This window comes from Cnephaeus nilssonii, assembly GCF_951640355.1.
Source record: "Cnephaeus nilssonii genome assembly, chromosome: 19".
NCBI classification, from domain to species: domain Eukaryota; kingdom Metazoa; phylum Chordata; class Mammalia; order Chiroptera; family Vespertilionidae; genus Cnephaeus; species Cnephaeus nilssonii.
Window position 1 is genome coordinate 7,193,743 of NC_137090.1, and position 18,754 is coordinate 7,212,496.

The following is an 18,754-nucleotide window of genomic DNA, read 5'->3' on the forward strand; positions in this document are numbered from 1 at the left end:
TTACATTGATTTAACAATTCATAAGTGGGAAATATTTGAATTCATTTTATATGAGAAGAAGCTGGAATTCAGACTAAGTGATTTCTCAAGATCACACTGCTAGTTAAGGGAATATTTTTATCTCTCTCTCCTTTCCACTATTGTGTAATGCCTGGAAATGAAGGAAGATTGTTACTGAAATATCAGTGTGAATAATACACCAATGAAGCTTCTGGTTTCTTGCTCTTTCCACTATGTAATATGTCCTGGAAATGAGGGAAGAGGAGATTTAACTATAAATTGAAGTAAATCACCAACAGTATAGAAATGAGGGTGCATTGAATTTCCAAATTTATATTCTTACCTTGCATGTCTAATATACAAGTAGCTGAATTATTAGTGTATATATTAAAGCATATATACTTAATATATTTAATATGAATGTATATATTTTGTTTTAGGGTTTGCATCTATATATGGACACAGTGTCTCAGAAATAGATGAAATGTTTGAAGCAAGAAAAATGATTGGCATCTGTCCACAGTTAGATATACACTTTGATGTTTTGACAGTAGAAGAAAACTTATCCATTTTGGCTTCAGTCAAAGGAATACCAGCTAATAATATAATACAAGAAGTATGTTATTCATATTGAATTCATTACTTTTATTCCCTGTAAATTAGCAGCCTTTTGTAATAAAAATACGCTTGAAAATCTAAGTACAAAACCTATTTTGAGTCAGTAAACAAAATCTTTACAGAGAATTAGAATTTTGAGTAAAAATTTTGCACGTGTGAAACTGTCCTTGTTTCATCTGGAGGATGCTAGTCTCCAATATAGGTATTTCTTTTCTTCCTTCCTTTCACATCATCTCCCCCTACACACACAGCCTTTGTACTGATCCCCTTCCCCACTACCCAGGAAATCACACGAAAGTAAAACAGACCTTTCCTTCAGGAACCTTTTTATCTGTTATTTCAAAAGTACATATGAATATATGTCAAAATTAAATTCTGCACTAAAATAACATTTTAAAGGTTGATATTAAAATTAGAACACTTAGAAGCTAATAGTGATAATTATGTAAATGGTGTGCTTTTAAAAATAACATTGTTCACGTTTTGCTTTTACAGGTGCAGAAGGTTTTACTGGATTTAGACATGCAGGCTATCAAAGATAATCAAGCTAAAAAGTTAAGTGGTGGTCAAAAAAGAAAACTGTCTTTAGGAATTGCTGTTCTTGGCAATCCAAAGGTAAACAAATATTGTGTCACTGATGCCATAAATTTAAGTTATGCTAAATAAAAATATAGGTTGTAGAAAGATACATATACACACACATTATGAAGTTTAAACATGCATAAGATACTGTATGTTATTATAAATATTATAGTAATACTAGAGGCCCAGTGCATGATTGAATCATGCACGTGTAGGGTCCCCTACACGCTTTTGCTTTTGATCATGGGGAGCTGGGTGCCTGTCCGCTAGTGCACCAGGCCTTTCAGAAGCCTCCAGCGCGGCGGAGGCTTCTGAAAGGCCTGGTGTCTGAGCGGAAAGGCATCCAGCTGCCACGCTTTTGCTTTTGATCGCGGGGAGCTGGGTGCCTGAGCGGACAGGCACCCAGCTCCCACGCTTTTGATGGTCCGTGGCCGCTGAGGGGGGCTACCCTGCTGTTGAGATGCGCAGGGGGCGGGACTCCCACCCCCTGCGCCTCTCAACGGCTGCTGAGGGGGGCTGCCGCGGACACCTGGCTACCCTGCTGTTGAGAGGTGCAGCTGGGTGTCCGCGCAGGCCCCCTCAGCGGCCGCGGATCTGGCCTCGATCTGGCCATTGAGAGTCGCAGAGGGCGGGAGTCCTGCCCCCCTCAGTGGCAGCGGATCCGTGCCTCTCAATGGCCGGATAGGCCACCCCGAGTCCCGCCCCCCAGCCTCCCACCGCCCAATCGTGGGCGTAGCGGAGTGATGGTAATTTACATTTTACTCTATTATTAGATAGGAAGGTTTTAATATTGAAGTCAGAAAGATGCATAACATCTTTACGATAGCGGTCACGACTGGGAAGAGGAATGGAATGGGTGGCCTTTAGTTATAGCTGCGAAGTTTTATTTATTAAAGAAAAAAAAAAAAGATCTGAGGAAAATATGGCCAGAAATAAGATTTGTTCAATTTCACTGGTGGATATAACAGTATTGTTCTATTATTCTCTATAATTTACTGTATATCTGTAATAGCTCATAATAAAATTCTTAGAATAGTATGAAAAGAATTGTTTTGTTTTTCACTGCCCTGCTGATTTAATTTCGTATGTGTCTCTTTTGTGCTGTTCTCTGTCCTTAGAAACACATAACTAGCTGATAAAATCCTTTGCAAAGTGCTAGAAAACTGCTAGGTACATGCCTGCAGCTAGGAGATCCAGGGGACCCTACCATCCTGTCACATTTGTCCTTGCTGCTGCAGCTCAGGGACAGCTCTGGGTTCTGGCTTTATGTTCATTTATCTTTCTCCCAACCCTCACCACCATGTGTTTTTGAAATTGAAAATATGCTTAAAACAAATTGCTTCTCTAACAAGCAGCTGTTATATTTACAGCATTTGATTGTTCAGATAAAAACAATCTACTTAATGTTTTAAGCTTATCTGATTGTTACTACGTTATAGACATTAGTTACATTATAGACATTAGTCTTTTATAATTAAAGCAAGGAAAATATTCATTTGCCAAACTGATAACTTTAAAATCTATGCTCAAATATGAGCAAAAAACTCAGAACTAATAGAGTTCCAGTTGGAAATAATAACTTGAAATGGGGAAGCCTTTAAGTTCACATAAGTTTTGTATATTTAGTTTTATGAGTATTCCCTGCCCTCCCCTTGTCGTTTCACACAGATACTCTTGCTAGATGAACCAACAGCTGGAATGGACCCCTGTTCTCGTCATATTGTTTGGAATCTTCTAAAATACAGAAAATCTAATCGAGTTACAGTGTTTAGTACTCATTTCATGGATGAAGCGGACATTCTTGCTGGTGAGATTTTTTTACTTTTATTTTTGAAGGATAAGGTCATGGGGCCAAATGGGAGATTGGACATAGAGAAGTCAATTTTTTTTTGCCCTAGCTGGTTTGGCTCAATGGATAGAGCGTCAGCCTGCGGACTGAGGGGTCCCAGGTTCAATTCCGGCCAAGGGCACATGCCCAGGTTGCAGGCTTGATCTCCAGTAGGGGGCGTGCAGGAGGCAGCCAATCAATGATTCTCTCTCATCATTGATGTTTCTATCTCTCTCTCTCCCTCTCCCTTCCTCTCTAAAATCAATAAAATATATATATATTTAAAAAAAAGTCAATTTTTGAGGAATAAATAAGGAAGCTGGTGCTCTTAAGAAAGGTTTAAACCTTTTTTAAGTTACATTTTTTTGTATTGGAGAGGCCCTCAGACTACTCAAGGGTTAATCATTTTCTGGGAGAACTCATAGGACTCAGCATAGTCACACTCAAGCATATTTTACAGTGAAACTATCAGATACAAAGCAAAGTAAGTAACAGGAAAAGGCACATGGGACAAAGTCTGGAGGAAACCAGACATAAGCTTCCAAGAAACCTCTCACAGTGGTCACACAGGATGTGCTCAATTTGTCCAGCAATGAATTGTTAGCAACACATTTGGATTGTCTACTAGGAAAGCTCATTAGAGACTTGGTGCCCAAGGTATTCATTGGGCACCTGTCACATAGGCACCCTCTGCCTAGCATGTACCCAAATTACAGATTCCCAGAACAAAAGCAGATGTTAAGTATAATCTATGTTGTTTGTAAAGTTTAGGTACAGTGAGCCACCCTTATCTGTTCTGGGAATGGTGGGAACACTCCTAAAATCCATGTTTCCAGACACCAGTTTAAAGAGCCCCAACATTGTAAGCAGGCTGTTCTAAGAATAATAGTCAGGTCTGCTATATTAACTGGTTTCTGCACAATTCTCAACATAAACAGATGTATGAAAAAATTCAATGCATGATCTATACTAATAAAAGGGTAATATGCTAATTAGACCAGGAGACTAATAAAAGGGTAATATGCTAATTAGACCAGGACAAAGCCATGGTGGCGGGGCCGAGGCAGAGGCCGTTAGGGGCAAGCAGGCCAGCAGGGGGGCGCAGTTGGGGGCCAGCAGGCCTTCAGGGGGACAGTTGGGGGAAAGCAGGCCGGCAGGGGGGCAGCTGGGGGCGAGCAGGCCGGCGGCGGGGGGGGGTAGTCAGAGGCAATCAGGCTGACAGGGGGGGTAGTTGGAGGTGATCAAGCCGGCAGGGGGGAGCAGTTGGGGGCTATCAGACTGGCGGGGGGCAGTTGAGGGCGATCAGGCTGGCAGGGGGGCAGTTGGTGATCAGTCCAGCGGGGATGGGCAGTTGGGGGCGATCAAGCTGGCGGGGGGGGGGGGGGCTGTTAGGGGTCATCAAGCAGGCAGGCATGTGAGCGGTTAGGTCCCAGATTGCGAGAGGGATGTCCGACTGCCAGGTTAGGCCTGATCCCAAAGGACATCCCCCTAGGGGTCCCAGATTGGAGAAGGTGCAGGCCGGCTGAGGGATACCTCCACACCCCCCTGCACGAATTTCGTGCACTGAGCCACTAGTTTTTAATAACTGAGAAAGTCTAAGAGTTTGAAATTCTAGAGCAGTGGTTGGCAAACTCATTAGTCAACAGAGCCAAATATCAACAGTACAACGATTGAAATTTCTTTTGTGAGCCCAATTTTTTAAACTTCTTCTAACACCACTTCTTCAAAATAGACTCGCCCAGACCATGGTATTTTGTGGAAGAGCCACACTCGGGGGGCCAAAGAGCCGCATGTGGCTCGTGAGCCGCAGTTTGCCGACCATGGTTCTAGAGCAACCACTTTCTGCTTATAATATAATGTAATAAATTTGGCACTGCATTCCTTTTTCATTAGTATCTTTGCTAAAACAACTAACATTTTGTTTCTGTTGCTTTTTTGTCACGTTTTTACCTTTGGTTATAAAGGAAATAATGAAAGTGCTTGCATAGTAAGTCTTAGGAAGCGTCTGAGATACTTGGAGCAGTGTTAGGAAAATAGACTTAAGAGTTAGACTGGTTGGGTTCAGTTATTGGCTTTGTCATTTAATATGTGAAATGTGGGCAAATTGTGTAGTTTCTCATTGCCTCAGTGGTCTCATCTAAAAAGCAGGTGATGATAATCTAGTACCTTCCTCAAAAGGTGGCTGTGATAATTTAATCGACTAATACATTGGTTCTCATATAGTAATCCATAAAATATGAATGCCAGTTATTAATGCTGTTACTAACTTAAAAATTGAAATGCAAATTTCTGTTTGCAGATAGGAAAGCTGTTATATCGCAAGGAATGTTGAAATGTGTTGGTTCCTCAATGTTTCTCAAAAGTAAATGGGGGATTGGCTACCGTCTGAGGTATCTATCCATTCTTTATTGGCTCTATTCTTTATTATATTCTTGATCTATTGTTATTACACTTAGGGCTTGCACTAATGTGCTTTGGACAGTTCTGCTTTTTTGGCACTAACTTTAAAGCATTCAGAGTTTACTTTTTGGTTATTTACTGAGTAATCACACAAAAATATGATTTTTTGTTTTCTCTAGCATGTACATAGACAGATACTGTGCCACAGAATCTCTTTCTTCTCTGGTTAAGCAACATGTACCTGGAGCTACTCTATTACAACAGAATGACCAGCAACTTGTGTATAGCTTGCCTTTCAAGGACATGGACAAATTTTCAGGTATTACCTACTTTAAGTTTCTTGGCGGTTGAACCAGGGTCTTGCATTAGGAGTAGGTTTTGTTTACTTTTTTACTTTTCTGTGTAATATTTACATGCTCCCAGGTGCCCAGAGTTAATAATCTGTTTCTCCTTTATTTTGTTTTAGAAAATCAGAAATACTACTAGCTAACATGTTTCTTTTTTTTTTTCCAAACAGCATGCAAGAAACTAATATGTTAACTTTGGTAAATAATTGTGTTTGCTTTGTTGTCAAGAAAGAAAGAATTTGCTTTATTTGTAGGCTTCAGAATAAGATTTGTATGTGTGTACATATGCATATATATACATGTATATATGTATATATATGCATATATACATATATATATATACATGCACACATATATTTATGTGTATATACATACCACATATATAATTGTGTGTGTGCTCAAGTTCTTTTCCCTTTTTCATGATTTCATGATAAAATACATTATTGTATGTTAAACCATTGAGTTATTTTATTAGCTTTTCACTTTATAATGTAGAACTGAAACTCAGTCTTTTACCAGTATATCTGTTTAGGGATATCTTAAGAACCCAGAAGATATTACTACTGTACATATGTTGTGCAGAATTCTCATAGCATTGATCTCATAATCAGATAGAAATTTTTTGTTAGTTTAATTGGTTTCTTTCAAGAAATAAATTAGAATCATTAACTAACTGGATGGAATTACCTATGCCAACTTAATGTACCCTGCCTATCATTCTGTCCCGTAAAATATTTCTTTTCATTTATAATATGATAAATATCTAACATATATTTCTATAAACAAACATTTCTTGGGGCTCTTAGCAATTTATAAGAATGTTAAATTGAGGACCACTGTGCCAGCAGAGTAAATTTAGACACATCCTGTTTTTAAAACGATATTTCAGAATAATTCATGACAGTATGCTTAACTATACAACATTCTTTTATATTTTCTTTCAGGTTTATTTTCTGCTCTAGACACTCATTCAAGTTTGGGTGTTATTTCTTATGGTGTTTCCATGACGACTTTGGAAGATGTATTCTTAAATCTAGAAGTTGAAGCAGAAATAGACCAAGCAGGTAAAAACAAAAGTAACAATACATTTTAGGGAGAGGGATTAGACTTGTTCATCTTACAAAGTCATTTGTCTAAACTGTTGAATTAGTAGGATGCCAGGACAACCAGGTTGCATGTAAATACTATCTTATGCATTACTCCATGCCACTCTTCAAATTTTAAATGTTTACTTATTTTTTAAATTTAGCGTAAATCCAAAAAGTCTCTGTGGCTCTCATATGGAAGCCACTTTTCATCTTTTTATTATTTTTTTCATTTGTTTGAAATTAAGTCAGTTATAAAAATAACACCTTGATTTCTGTTTTCATTGATTAGTTTTGTCTATTCTTGGTCTGATACAGTGATTTTTCAACCTTTTTCATCTTATGGCACACAAATTAATTACTGTGGCATACCAAAAAGTTTATATTTTTTTACCAATCTGACAAAATAATAGGTATAATTTTGATTCATTCATTCTGGATGGCTATTGTATTAGTGGTGTCATTTTTTTATTTGACAGTCATCAGGTATTACATGTTTTATTTTTTAAATATGTTTTTATTGATTTTTTAGAGAGAGAGGGAGGAATAGTGAGATAGAAACATCAATAAGAGAATCATTGATCGGCTGCCTCCTGCACGCCCCCTACTGGGGATCAAGCCTGCAACCTTGGCATGTGCCCTGACGGAATCAGACACGGAACCTCTTGGTTAATGGCTCAACGCTCAACCACAGCCACACCAGTCGGGCAGGTTTTGCAAACTGGTTGAAAATCACTGGTCTAATGAAATCACTCATAGCATGTCTCTTTTGTGTTTGGCTTCTTTTACTTAATATTATGTTTATAAGATTCCTACTACTGTATTTGGACAGTAGTTTGTTTACTTTCATTGTTTTATACTATTTTATTACAGGAATATTTCACATTTGATAGCCTTTGGGTTCTTCCGACTTTATGGCTGTTCTGGATAGGGTGATAGTTAAGAATATTCTTTTACATCTGTTTCGGTGAACATATGTACATATCTCTGTTGGGTTTATACCTAATAGAATTTCAGGGGTTGTAAGCCATGCATCTGTTCAGTTTTTAATAATATTGCCAAAGAATATGAGAGTTCCATTTGACCAATATCACTGCCAGATGTGTGCGTCTTTAACATTTACCTGTTTCAGAAAGATTTTTGTTATTTTAAGGAATAGGTCATAATTTTCTATCCTTTTGTTTTGGCAAATAGATTATAGCGTATTTACTCAGCAGTCACTTGAGGAAGAAATGGATTCAAAATCTTTTGATGAAATGGAGCAGAGCCTACTCATGCTTTCTGAAACCAAGGCTTCCCTAGTGAGCGCCATGAGCCTTTGGAAGCAGCAGGTGTATACAGTAGCAAAGTTTCACTTCCACACCTTGAGACGTGAAAGTAAATCAGTGAGATCAGTGTAAGTACCATCTCTCTTCTGCCTGATGTGTTGTTTTGAATGATACAAATTGGATTTATTACCATCTTAATTTTTAAAATGTAGACGTATGTAAATAATCTCTAGTTTTGGAAGATTAAAACTAATTTCACATGTTAAAAAAATATGCTTATGGTAATTTTATTGAATACCATTAGAACTTACCCCCTTTTTTTTTAAAAGCATTTTTTGGTCTCATTTATAAAGTGAGGAAGTGACAAATAACATTCTCAAATTGTGTAAATTTTGAATTACTGTCGTATTTAAATTTTATTTTGCATTCATATTTCTCACAATTGTTTTGCATCTATTACTAATATTTATAGTAAATAGCAGATTTTTTTATTACAGGGTTTCTGAAAATGAAAAAATGTTAAAGCATGATAATCCAAGCTCTCTCTACCCACTTGTGATACCTATTACATAGAATCTAGAGATATTTCACAGGATAAGGTAGAAGGATGTCTGCCATCCAGGTAGAAGGGCATTTTGAATGGGTAATAAAATTATGTAGCAGACCAGCTGCAAGTGATGATCCTTATCACAGACTCTAGTCCATCTTGCTTTGCCGATAGAGGAACAATGGGAGTTAATGTGCTTAGGATGAAATTTCAAAAATCTGAAGCATTCAAAATTTCACTTGTATTTTCATCTTTTTGTATCTAAAATATTTTTGTACCGTACATCTTCTAAAATATAAGGACAGTAAATAGTTAGAATAGAGGTAGGGCCGGAATTACTTCCTTCAAGAAAATAGGTGTAAATGTGACATAACTTCTGGTTCTTTAACGTTTTAACGATAGGTTTACATACGCTATATAAGTAGTATGATGTAAAATACACTTTTATAGCTTTTAATTTTGTCATTGACTATTGACTTTCTGTCCATATTGTCCTAAAATAGTTAGAAATTCTATTACCTTTCAAGTTTTTTCCTTTTCTTTCTTTTTTTAAATTAGTACCTTTTAACATGTGAAGGAAGATTTTAAAAAATAGTTTTACATATGAATATGCCTTGAGCTATATTATTCTTTTCCCTTTCAGGTTGCTTCTGCTTTTAATCTTTTTTGCAGTTCAGATTTTTATGTTTTTGGTACATCGCTCTTTTAAAAGTGCTGTGGTTCCGATCAAACTTGTTCCAGACTTATATTTCCTAAAACCTGGAGATAAACCTCATAAATATAAAACAAGTCTGCTTCTTCAAAATTCTACTGGTGAGAGTGTGTGAAGGTCTGTGAATGTGTGTTGGTTGGGGCATGGGGGTGAGGGGTAAATATAGGTCAGAGATGTGAATTTTAGAAATGTATGAAAGGTAAAGGCATGTTCTGTCTGCACAAATCCAAATTAAATAAAGCTCCTTATTAATGCTGAGCAGTATGTTGCATATAGGAAATTTTGGTTAAAGTATAGGTGACAGTTTTTAAAAACATTCTAACTTATACAGCTTATAATCACAAAAGTTCCTTTTTAATAGTAGAAGCATTATTCTCAGAGCAGCATGCTTCATCTCATAATTTATGATGAGCAAAATAAACTTCAGAATTTGAAAAACCCTCTTTAGAGTTTCTGCATATAATATTTATGCAGTTTATCTACCAAATAGAAAAGTTTAAATTTTTAAGGGTTATCTGAAACATTCGAACTAAGAAAAGAGCACCTTAGATGTAAATATTTATAATTAAATACATTACATTTGTAATGAATATTTTTGGATTTGCTATTGAGCATTCTTATTACATAATTGTCAAATATGAAAGAATTTTTAAAAAACATATGGCCTGAACAATGGGCAGAATAAAAAATACTGACGTAGGATTCTGCTTTCCAACAAACTTGTATTCATATACGATCAGATATTTCTACATCTTCTATATACAAAGGTAGTTTGTGGTCCCCAGGGTCTTGAAGAGAAAGTCGAGATTAACTAACTGGCAAACTTAACAGCAAACCACAGCCTCTTCATTTGCTTATCTTGCTGAAATATGTTAGAAATTTTCATTTCATACAACCCTTTGTATACTTATAAACTCTTTGAGGTTTAACATCTCCCAGCACTTCAGTTATATTCTCATGCCTTTTTTATTTTATTTTTTAAGAATAGTTTATTGATTTTTTCAGAGAGAGGAAGTGGGAGAGAGAGAGAAACATTGATGCTAGAGCATAACATCCATCAGCTGCCTCCTGCACACCTTTGAGCCCCAAACCTGGGCATGTTCCCTGACCAGGAATCATGGTAAGTTTTCAGTGTCTTGGATACACCCAACCGAGCCACCTGGGCCAGGGCTAGTGTATTTCCTTTTGATTCACTATTAGCTGAAGAGCTTTGCCCAGGTTTAAAATAATAATTGTAGTTGGAGATGATTATAAATTACTCTTAAAATCATCACTCTTAAAATCTGGCTTTCAGTTTATTATGCAACTTTTATTCTTTCAGAAGAAAAATGCATTTACTGATAGAAAACTACTTTTGAATAGAAAGTGTTATGTTTTGCAATTTTTTCTTTTATTAGAATTCTTGGGGTTTAATATACATTTCATGTTGCTAAATTATAGTACTGCATGGAGCCTTATACTCTGATATTGTGACATTCTTTGTATATTTGGAGTTGTACATGTATCTCAAAATCTTCCTGCTTTCAGTTCACTCTCAACTGATCTGCAGAAATTCTAGTATCTCCAAAGTTTTGTCCCTTCTGTAATATTTCAGTATTTCTGGACTCGTTTCCACATGTATCCCATATTTTCCTGGGCCTTGCTTTTGGTCCTAAATAAAGCCATGTTTCGTTAAGGAATCACTGGCTTCTCTGTGTGTAAATATTGTTGGTATCTTACCCTCCTTGCAAAGCTTTTTGTATCACAGATGATACAGTTCCTTCATTTATAATATAGCTCTCTCCTCAGGAGTACAGAGCCACTTGGGCAAGCTGGGGATGAGAGATCAATTAGAGCACAAGATAGGAATAAATGTAGTCTCGCCAAGATCACTGTTCTCTGTGACTTTCAGGTTTGGTCCTGAGCCTGATCCACCCTGCCATACTACTTAGTTACTGATGGTGTTTTCTTTGGTTGGTTTCGATTTTTCTCCAAGTCACATTTGTCCTTCCTTGAGTTCTGGCTTTTGTGATAATATTTTCATTATCAGGCATGTTGGTATGAATTTTAAACTTAGCTAGGTTCTAGTTTTTCCCTTGGCTCCAGGCAATTTAAAGACTGTAGATGGAGAACTGATAATGTGTTTTCCTACTTTAAGGTAGTTAAGGCAGTCTCAACACTTATAAAACTTGTCTGTTCGGACCGCACAGAAATCCTCTAAGGAGTAATGTTCCCGAACTTCACAACATGATTTCTTATCTTTCTAAGCCCACAGGTTATCTTGATACATAAAATTGCCAGATAGATTTTATTGTCACTAACCAAATTTCAGGAAAGATAGGTAGAATTTCAGTGTGAGTAATAGTCTTAGCAGTAGCAGCAGCTAAAATTTGCACAGTCACCTTCAGGTTCTGTGCTCAGGCTGACTGGCTCCAGAGCCAGTATTCTTAGTCATGTCTTAGCCAATGAAGATAAAATACTTTTTAAGGAAGAGAGGGGCTCGTTCCGGTGTTATTAAAAGCCTATCTGTTTGTCATTTGAACTGATTCTTTACTGTTTGCTTTTTCCCTAACACCAGACTCAGATATCAGTGATCTTATTACCTTTTTCACAAACCAGAACATCATGGTGACGATGTTTAATGACAGTGACTATGTGTCTGCTGCTCCCCACAGTGCCGCTTTAAATGTGATGCATTCAGAAAAGGTAAGAGTAAGGTATATGAAGGAATACCCATTGGAAGGTTATGAAAGGTTAAGATATTTCCTCTAAAATTAATCATTTGCCGATTTGGCCTCATTAGGCTGAAATTAGAATTTACTTTTGGAAATAATAGCTGTGTTTATTTAGAATATATTTTGTGCCCTGATGGATGACCAATAAATAAAGCTTAAAGGAATTTAATTTTATGTTACATTTTTGTTTAAAATATCAAAATATCTGTAGATTCCAAACCAAGTTGTATTTGTCATTGAGTATTATTTCTATAATTTGCCGAGTAGCTTTCAGAACAGTTAATGAGAATTAGCTTCAGGGATGAGAAAAGCTTGGTACATAGCAACAATATCCATTTATATTTATATATGGTATGTAATAAGTCTCTCTTTTCCAACTTGTAGGACTATGTTTTTACAGCTGTTTTCAACAGTACTATGGTTTATGCTTTGCCTGTATTGATGAATATCATTAGTAACTACTACCTTTATCAGTTAAATGTGACTGAAAGCATCCAGGTCTGGAATACCCCATTCTTTCAAGTAAGCAAATTAAAAACTGAGTGTGTGTGCGTACAATAATAAAATGTGAAGAAGTTCATCTTGTTACATCTCCTAGTCTTCTTAAAACTTGAGTTGGGGATGATTTACATCTGGGGTTATGAGTCCCTAGTATTAGTTTACTTTAGGATCAAGGTGTTCTGTGTTGGTGCTGACATTTTTGTAAAGTATAAGTATTTTTTATATTAATCATAGAAAAGTTAATATAATTTAAAAATGAATATTGTTCAGCTAAAATCTGGTTACTGAGGTATATTGAAAGAACCTTGAGAAGTCACCTAGACAATTCTTCTAGGTGGGACTGTTGGTTAGAAATATGAAAATTGTCTCCAGAAAAATACTCAACATTTTCTCTTAGTCCTTAGGTTTCGTTTTTTATATGTCGAAAAATAAATGGACAAATATCTTTCTGTAATAGCGTGTTTCATGCACTGTTTTTTAACAGCTTTATTGAGATGTACATCATATACCTTCTAATTCACCCATTTAAAATGTACAACTCAGTGGTTTTCATCATATTCATAGAGTTATATAACGATCACCACAAATCACTTTTATATTTCAACACTCCCCCAAGAATCCCTTGTGCCTATTAGTTCATCACTCCCTATTTCTCCTACTTCCACCCCCAATTTTCCCTCCATCTGCTTTCTGTCTTTATGATTATATAATCTACACCCAAAACTTTTTTTTAGTTGGCTATAATTCTTTGCCATATTTAAATGGAAATCACATGGAAGATTAATTTAGTACTCCTCTTGTTATAGTTATACATAGGTATGGGGACAAAGTAACATTAAATTTGCATTTTAAAAAGTTCACTGGTGCTCTACCTGGTCTGGCTCAGCGGATAGAGAGTTGGCCCATAAACCGAAGGGTCCTGGTTCGATTCTGGTCAAGGGCACATACCTCGGTTGCAGGCTCGATACCAGCCTTGGTCAGGACTCGTGTGGAGGCAACTAACCTTTGTGTCTTTTCTCACATCGATGTTTCTCTCTCTCTGACTCTCCCCCTCTCTTCCACTCTCTCTAAAAATCAATGGAAAAATATCCTCAGGTGAGGATTAAAAAAAAAATTCACTGGCACCAGGGTAGAGAGGGATTTCTGTCTGGAGAATTGTGGAGGGAAGAAAGTAAAAAAAAATCAAATCAGACATTCTTTTACTAAATAGCTTAGATGATAGGTAATGGAGTGTCTGAGTTAATTCAGGGGCAGTAATAATAATGACAGAGGGAAAGAAATGTATGGCATACTCCATCATTGCTTGGGGCAATGAGGATCCTTTGGGACCTCTGTGTGGGAATATAGACCCCCCCTGCTTGGGACAGAAGTTCCTGGTTCCCCTGGAAGTTGAGCTTGGGTACAGCTTTTCCCATTGGAGAAAAGTAGGGCGTGAAGATCCCAGCTGGCTTACAGTCCAGGCAGCTTAATGAAGGCTTCCAAGATCATGGTGAGATGGTCATGTTCATTGCATAAGGCCATTGGTGGATATGCTAACTGCTTTTCAATTTTACTTTTAATTAAATGGTGAAGCTTAATTTATATGCTATATCATTATTCTGTGTTGTAGATAAGAAAAATGGAAGTCCAGTGATTTGCTTAGGATCTTGTAGCTTTTTAGTAAGTGGCAAAGTTGGTACTGTAGCTCACTGCCTGTTAACTTGCCCATCTGTTCTTTCATATAGACCAGGGGTCGCCACTGGTGGTCCGTGAGGTCTGAAAGGTTGGCAACCGCTGTAGACTATGCCTAGGATGGTTATCTTAATGTGTTTCTTCAGAGGTTTTGATAATCTTTTAGAACATACTAAGATGTATCAAATGATTCTTAGTTCCATTTCTTAATCTGTGGTTGTTTTTCAGGAAATTACAGACATCGTTTTTAAAATTGAGCTATATTTTCAAGCAACTTTACTTGGAATCATTGCTACTGCAATGCCACCTTACTTTGCCATGGAAAATGCAGAGAATCATAAGGTAATGACTCAGTGAAAAAAATGACAAGTATAGTTTGCTAATAAGAAATCACATTAAAAAAATAACCTATTTTGGCCCAGCCGGTGTGGTTTAGTGGTTGAGCGTTGACCTGTGAACCAGGAGGTCGTGGTTTGATTCCCAGTCAGGGCATATGCCTAGGTTGCAGGCTTGATCCCCAGTGTGCAGGAGGTAGCCAATCAATGATTCTCTCTCATCATTGATGTTCCTATCTCTCCCTCTCCCTTCCTCTCTGAAATCAATTAAAAAATATATTTAAAAAAACACATTTTGCATGAGTACAAGACTTATGTATACTTATTTCAGTAGTAAGCAAATGGAGTATAAATACATTTATTATAATTATAGTAATACAGGGTGGGGCAAAGTAGGTTTACAGTTGTGAGTACACGAAACAGTTTATTCTTGTATTCTTAATTATTGTATTATTTTCTATACAGTCAGCTGTAAACCTACATTTACCCTATCCTGTAGTAATAGCTATATTACTCAAATCCTTGCCATTTTCTTTAAAAGTTGCATCCTTTAATTCTTACAACCTTGTGAGGTAAGTTTTATGTGACCCACTTTATATGTCAGGAAGCGGAGGGTGGAGGTGTTCATATAATGTGTGCAGGTTGACTCATCTGGGTTCAATAGTGGATCTAGGAACTGACTGTAATCCTTATGTTCTTAATCGGTGCACTCCCCTTTAACCTTTAATGGAATGTGTTGATTGTATAAGGCATTTAATTTGGTGGTAAGTGGAAAAAAAAAAAAGCTTGGAAATTACCAGGGCCTAGAAAAAATTGCTGTGTGTGCAGAGGATCTTTAGTATTCTTCCACCTTCTTTTCTGTTCCTTTCTCTTTTTAATATCCCCATCCAGCAGATGGAGGTGATCTTACACAGTTTTTGAGCTATTGACAGTCAGAGCCTTCTACTCTTCACTCTGCTGCGATTGTCTTTTTCTTACTCTTCTAATCAAAATTCTCATTCTCTTTGGGTCTGTTCTTAGTTCAGTTCGTTGTCTAAAGTAATTTACACAGTGTGATTAATAATGAGGTTAAGCCTCATCTAAAACTAATACATGAGTCTCAGGAGACATTTAAAAAATATACTCAATTTTTCTGTTATACATATTCATTACACTAATTTAGAAAATACAGGAAAGTTTAAAGAAAATAAAAATTATCCATAATCTTTACCACTCAAATATAAAACTTACTTGATTATTGCATTTTTCTCTCTTTTGTTTCCACTTAAATGGTTTTTAATTCAGATTTTTATTTTGAGGTAATTGTGGATTTATATTGGTTGTAAAATATAATACAGCGAAATCTACGTACCCTTATCCATTTAACCCCAATAAAAACATCTTGCAAAACTATAGTACAGTAAAAGCCAGGATATTGACATCAAGAGCAGAATAGTTCTGTCATCACAAAGATCACTTCTGTGGCCCTTTTCAAGCCCACATGCCAACCCTCCCCCCTCCCTGACCTCTGGCAACCACTAATTTGTTCTCCATTTCTATGATTTTGATGTTTCCAGAATGATTAAATGGAATCACAGCATATTTTCTTTGGGGATTGGTTTTTCTCACTCAGCATAATTCCCTGGAGGTTCATTCAAATTGCATGCATTAGTATTTCCTTCTTTTTATTGCTAGGTAGTATTTTATGATGTGGATCTGAATTGTTCCAGTTTTTTACTATTAGGGATTAAACTGCTGTGAACATTTGTGTACAGGTTTTTGTGTGAACATATGTTTTCATATATCTGTGATAAATGCCCAAGAGTAAAAATGCCCAAGAGTACAGTGCTGTGTTGTATAGTGATTGAAAGTTTAGTTTTATTAAAAATTGTCAAACTGTTTTCCAGAGTGGATATGCTGTTTGACATTCCCGCCAGCAATGTACGAATAACAAAAGCATCCAGTTGGATTATCGAAAATAATTATATTTGACTTGGTTTATGTTTTTATACTTATATTGGAATTTATATTTTGTTATAATTTATTGAACACAAAAGTTGTCCTTTTTAAAAAGATCATTTCTCCTCTTTTTAAAAAAAATTGATTTCAGAGAGGAATGGAGAGGGAGAGAGAGATAGAAACATCAATGATGATATAGAATCATTGATCGGCTGCCTCCTGCACTGAGCCCACAACCCACACGTGTTCTCTGACTGGGAATTGAACCATGATCACTTGGTTCATAGGTCTACGCTCAGCCACCGAGCCACACCAGCCGGGCTCCTCCTCCTCTTAACTCTATATTACGTGCTTCCTTTACCTCACTCTCTGGCTACTTCTTTCGTATAATACTTTTATTAGGAGTGATGTTTTATAGATGACAGAACCAGCTGAATAAAATTGTTAGGAATTTGGATTTGTAAAAGATTTTTAAAATTCAAATTAAGTAATGAGAGCATTAGAGATTTAGAAAAACTATCATCATTTAAGTTACTCTTAGTGCTCATGAAAATGCTGTTTACTTGTAGTAGCAATAGCTTGCATTTATGTACTACAAAAGAGTATATAAAAAGCTCTTAAATACATTATCTGTGCAGTTTCATGCTTAAGCTGAAAGCCCTATGTAAACCCAGAGGGTACTTGGCAGTTTATTAATGTTTTCATGAAAGGTCAGTTTTTTTAAAGTGAGAGTCCCTTTTCTTGTTTAAAACACACCTTTCCATGTATTTCCACAGATTTTCACAAGCAACCATGTTTGACTACTGTGATATAGAATCACTGTTGTATAGCTATAACCCCGACAACCTTTGTTTTATTTTAGTTTTGTGTTTCTTAGCACTGCTGTAACCTGATTCTGAAGGTTTTTATTGAAGTATTGTTGCATCTCAGAAATAATGATCTAAATTAATATCCTAATGGAATTTATATTATTTGTAAGGAGGGCTTTTATTACCTACAGACCTATAATATAAACTTTTATTGTTTTGTTGATGTAAAATTAAGAGTTCTACAACAATTTGCTAGAATTTCTTGTTTGTTTGCAAAATGTTTAAAATTATAATCAATTTTTTCCTTTCTTTTTTTTTAGATCAAAGCTTATACTCAACTTAAACTTTCAGGTCTTTTGCCATCTGCATATTGGATTGGGCAAGCTATTGTTGATATCCCCTTTTTTTTTATTCTTCTTATTTTGATGCTTGGAAGTTTATTTGCATTTCATTATGGATTATATTTTTATCCTGTAAAGTTTCTTTCTGTGGTAAGTTAACATTAGTTGTATTCATTCTATTTGTAAATAAAACACTACTTTAAAAAATGAAATCTTTCCAAACATGATAATCAGCTGGTTGAGTAATTTGGATATTAATTTTTTTATAGACAATAGAACCAGTTTCTATTTAATGATTGTATACTAGAGACCTGGTGCGTGAAATTTGTGCATGGGTAGGGTCCGTAGGCCTGGCCGGCAGTCGGGGCTGATCGGGGCCTTCTGGCTGCTGGCTGGGACCTTCCTTCCCCGGCTGCTGGCTGCCAGACGGGGCCTTCCTTCGTTCCGCGCCGCCCCTGGGTGGTAAGCGCGCGTCGTAGTGAGCGATCGAATTCCCGGTCTCCCGGCTGAACTCCTGAGGGGACACTTTGCATATTAGCCTTTTATATATATATAGAGAGAGAGACTAGAGGCCCAGCGCACCGAATTATTGCACAGGTCCCTAGGCCTGGCTGGTGATCGAAGCACGAGCATTTGGCGTGGAAGGGCAGGTCCCAGCTGACCTCTGGGCCCTGGGCAGCACCTGGGCCCTGGGCCCCTGCACACCCCCCTTCACCTGAGTCGTTGGGCCCCCACCCGGCTCCCTCAGTGCTTGTGAGCTTGGCGGCAGCCCTGCCCCCCACCGCCACCGCTGGTCGCTGTCTGTGGGATGATCACTGGGGCGATCAGGCCCCTGCTTGCACCTGCCTTGGCCTGGCACTGCCCGCTCACCTGCTCCACCATCCTGCTGCGGTCCCGCTCTCGTCGGAGCCCATCGGGCTGGCAGCGCCTCCACTGCCACCTATTGCCAGCGTCGCATCGCTGCCTGCCGTGTTCCACGCTGCCCCCTGGTGGTCAGCACACATCATAGTGAGCGGTCAAACTCCTGGTGGAGGGGACAATTTGCATATTAGGCTTTT

The 18,754-nt window shown here is 37.3% G+C and overlaps 1 protein-coding gene across 2 annotated transcripts in view; it reads left to right on the forward strand.

Annotated features, from left to right (window-relative positions):
- Positions 1–18,754, forward strand: part of ABCA5 (ATP binding cassette subfamily A member 5) — a 61,322-nt gene that overhangs the window by 22,747 nt on the left and 19,821 nt on the right. For both annotated transcript variants that reach the window (XM_079797966.1, XM_079797965.1), the window contains 12 exons: positions 441–616; positions 1,114–1,233; positions 2,869–3,007; positions 5,328–5,418; positions 5,608–5,747; positions 6,720–6,839; positions 8,055–8,256; positions 9,319–9,488; positions 11,945–12,072; positions 12,486–12,623; positions 14,502–14,615; positions 17,676–17,846. In XM_079797966.1, the coding sequence (XP_079654092.1) occupies positions 441–616; positions 1,114–1,233; positions 2,869–3,007; positions 5,328–5,418; positions 5,608–5,747; positions 6,720–6,839; positions 8,055–8,256; positions 9,319–9,488; positions 11,945–12,072; positions 12,486–12,623; positions 14,502–14,615; positions 17,676–17,846 (1,709 nt within the window). The remainder of the gene's footprint in view (positions 1–440; positions 617–1,113; positions 1,234–2,868; positions 3,008–5,327; positions 5,419–5,607; positions 5,748–6,719; positions 6,840–8,054; positions 8,257–9,318; positions 9,489–11,944; positions 12,073–12,485; positions 12,624–14,501; positions 14,616–17,675; positions 17,847–18,754) is intronic.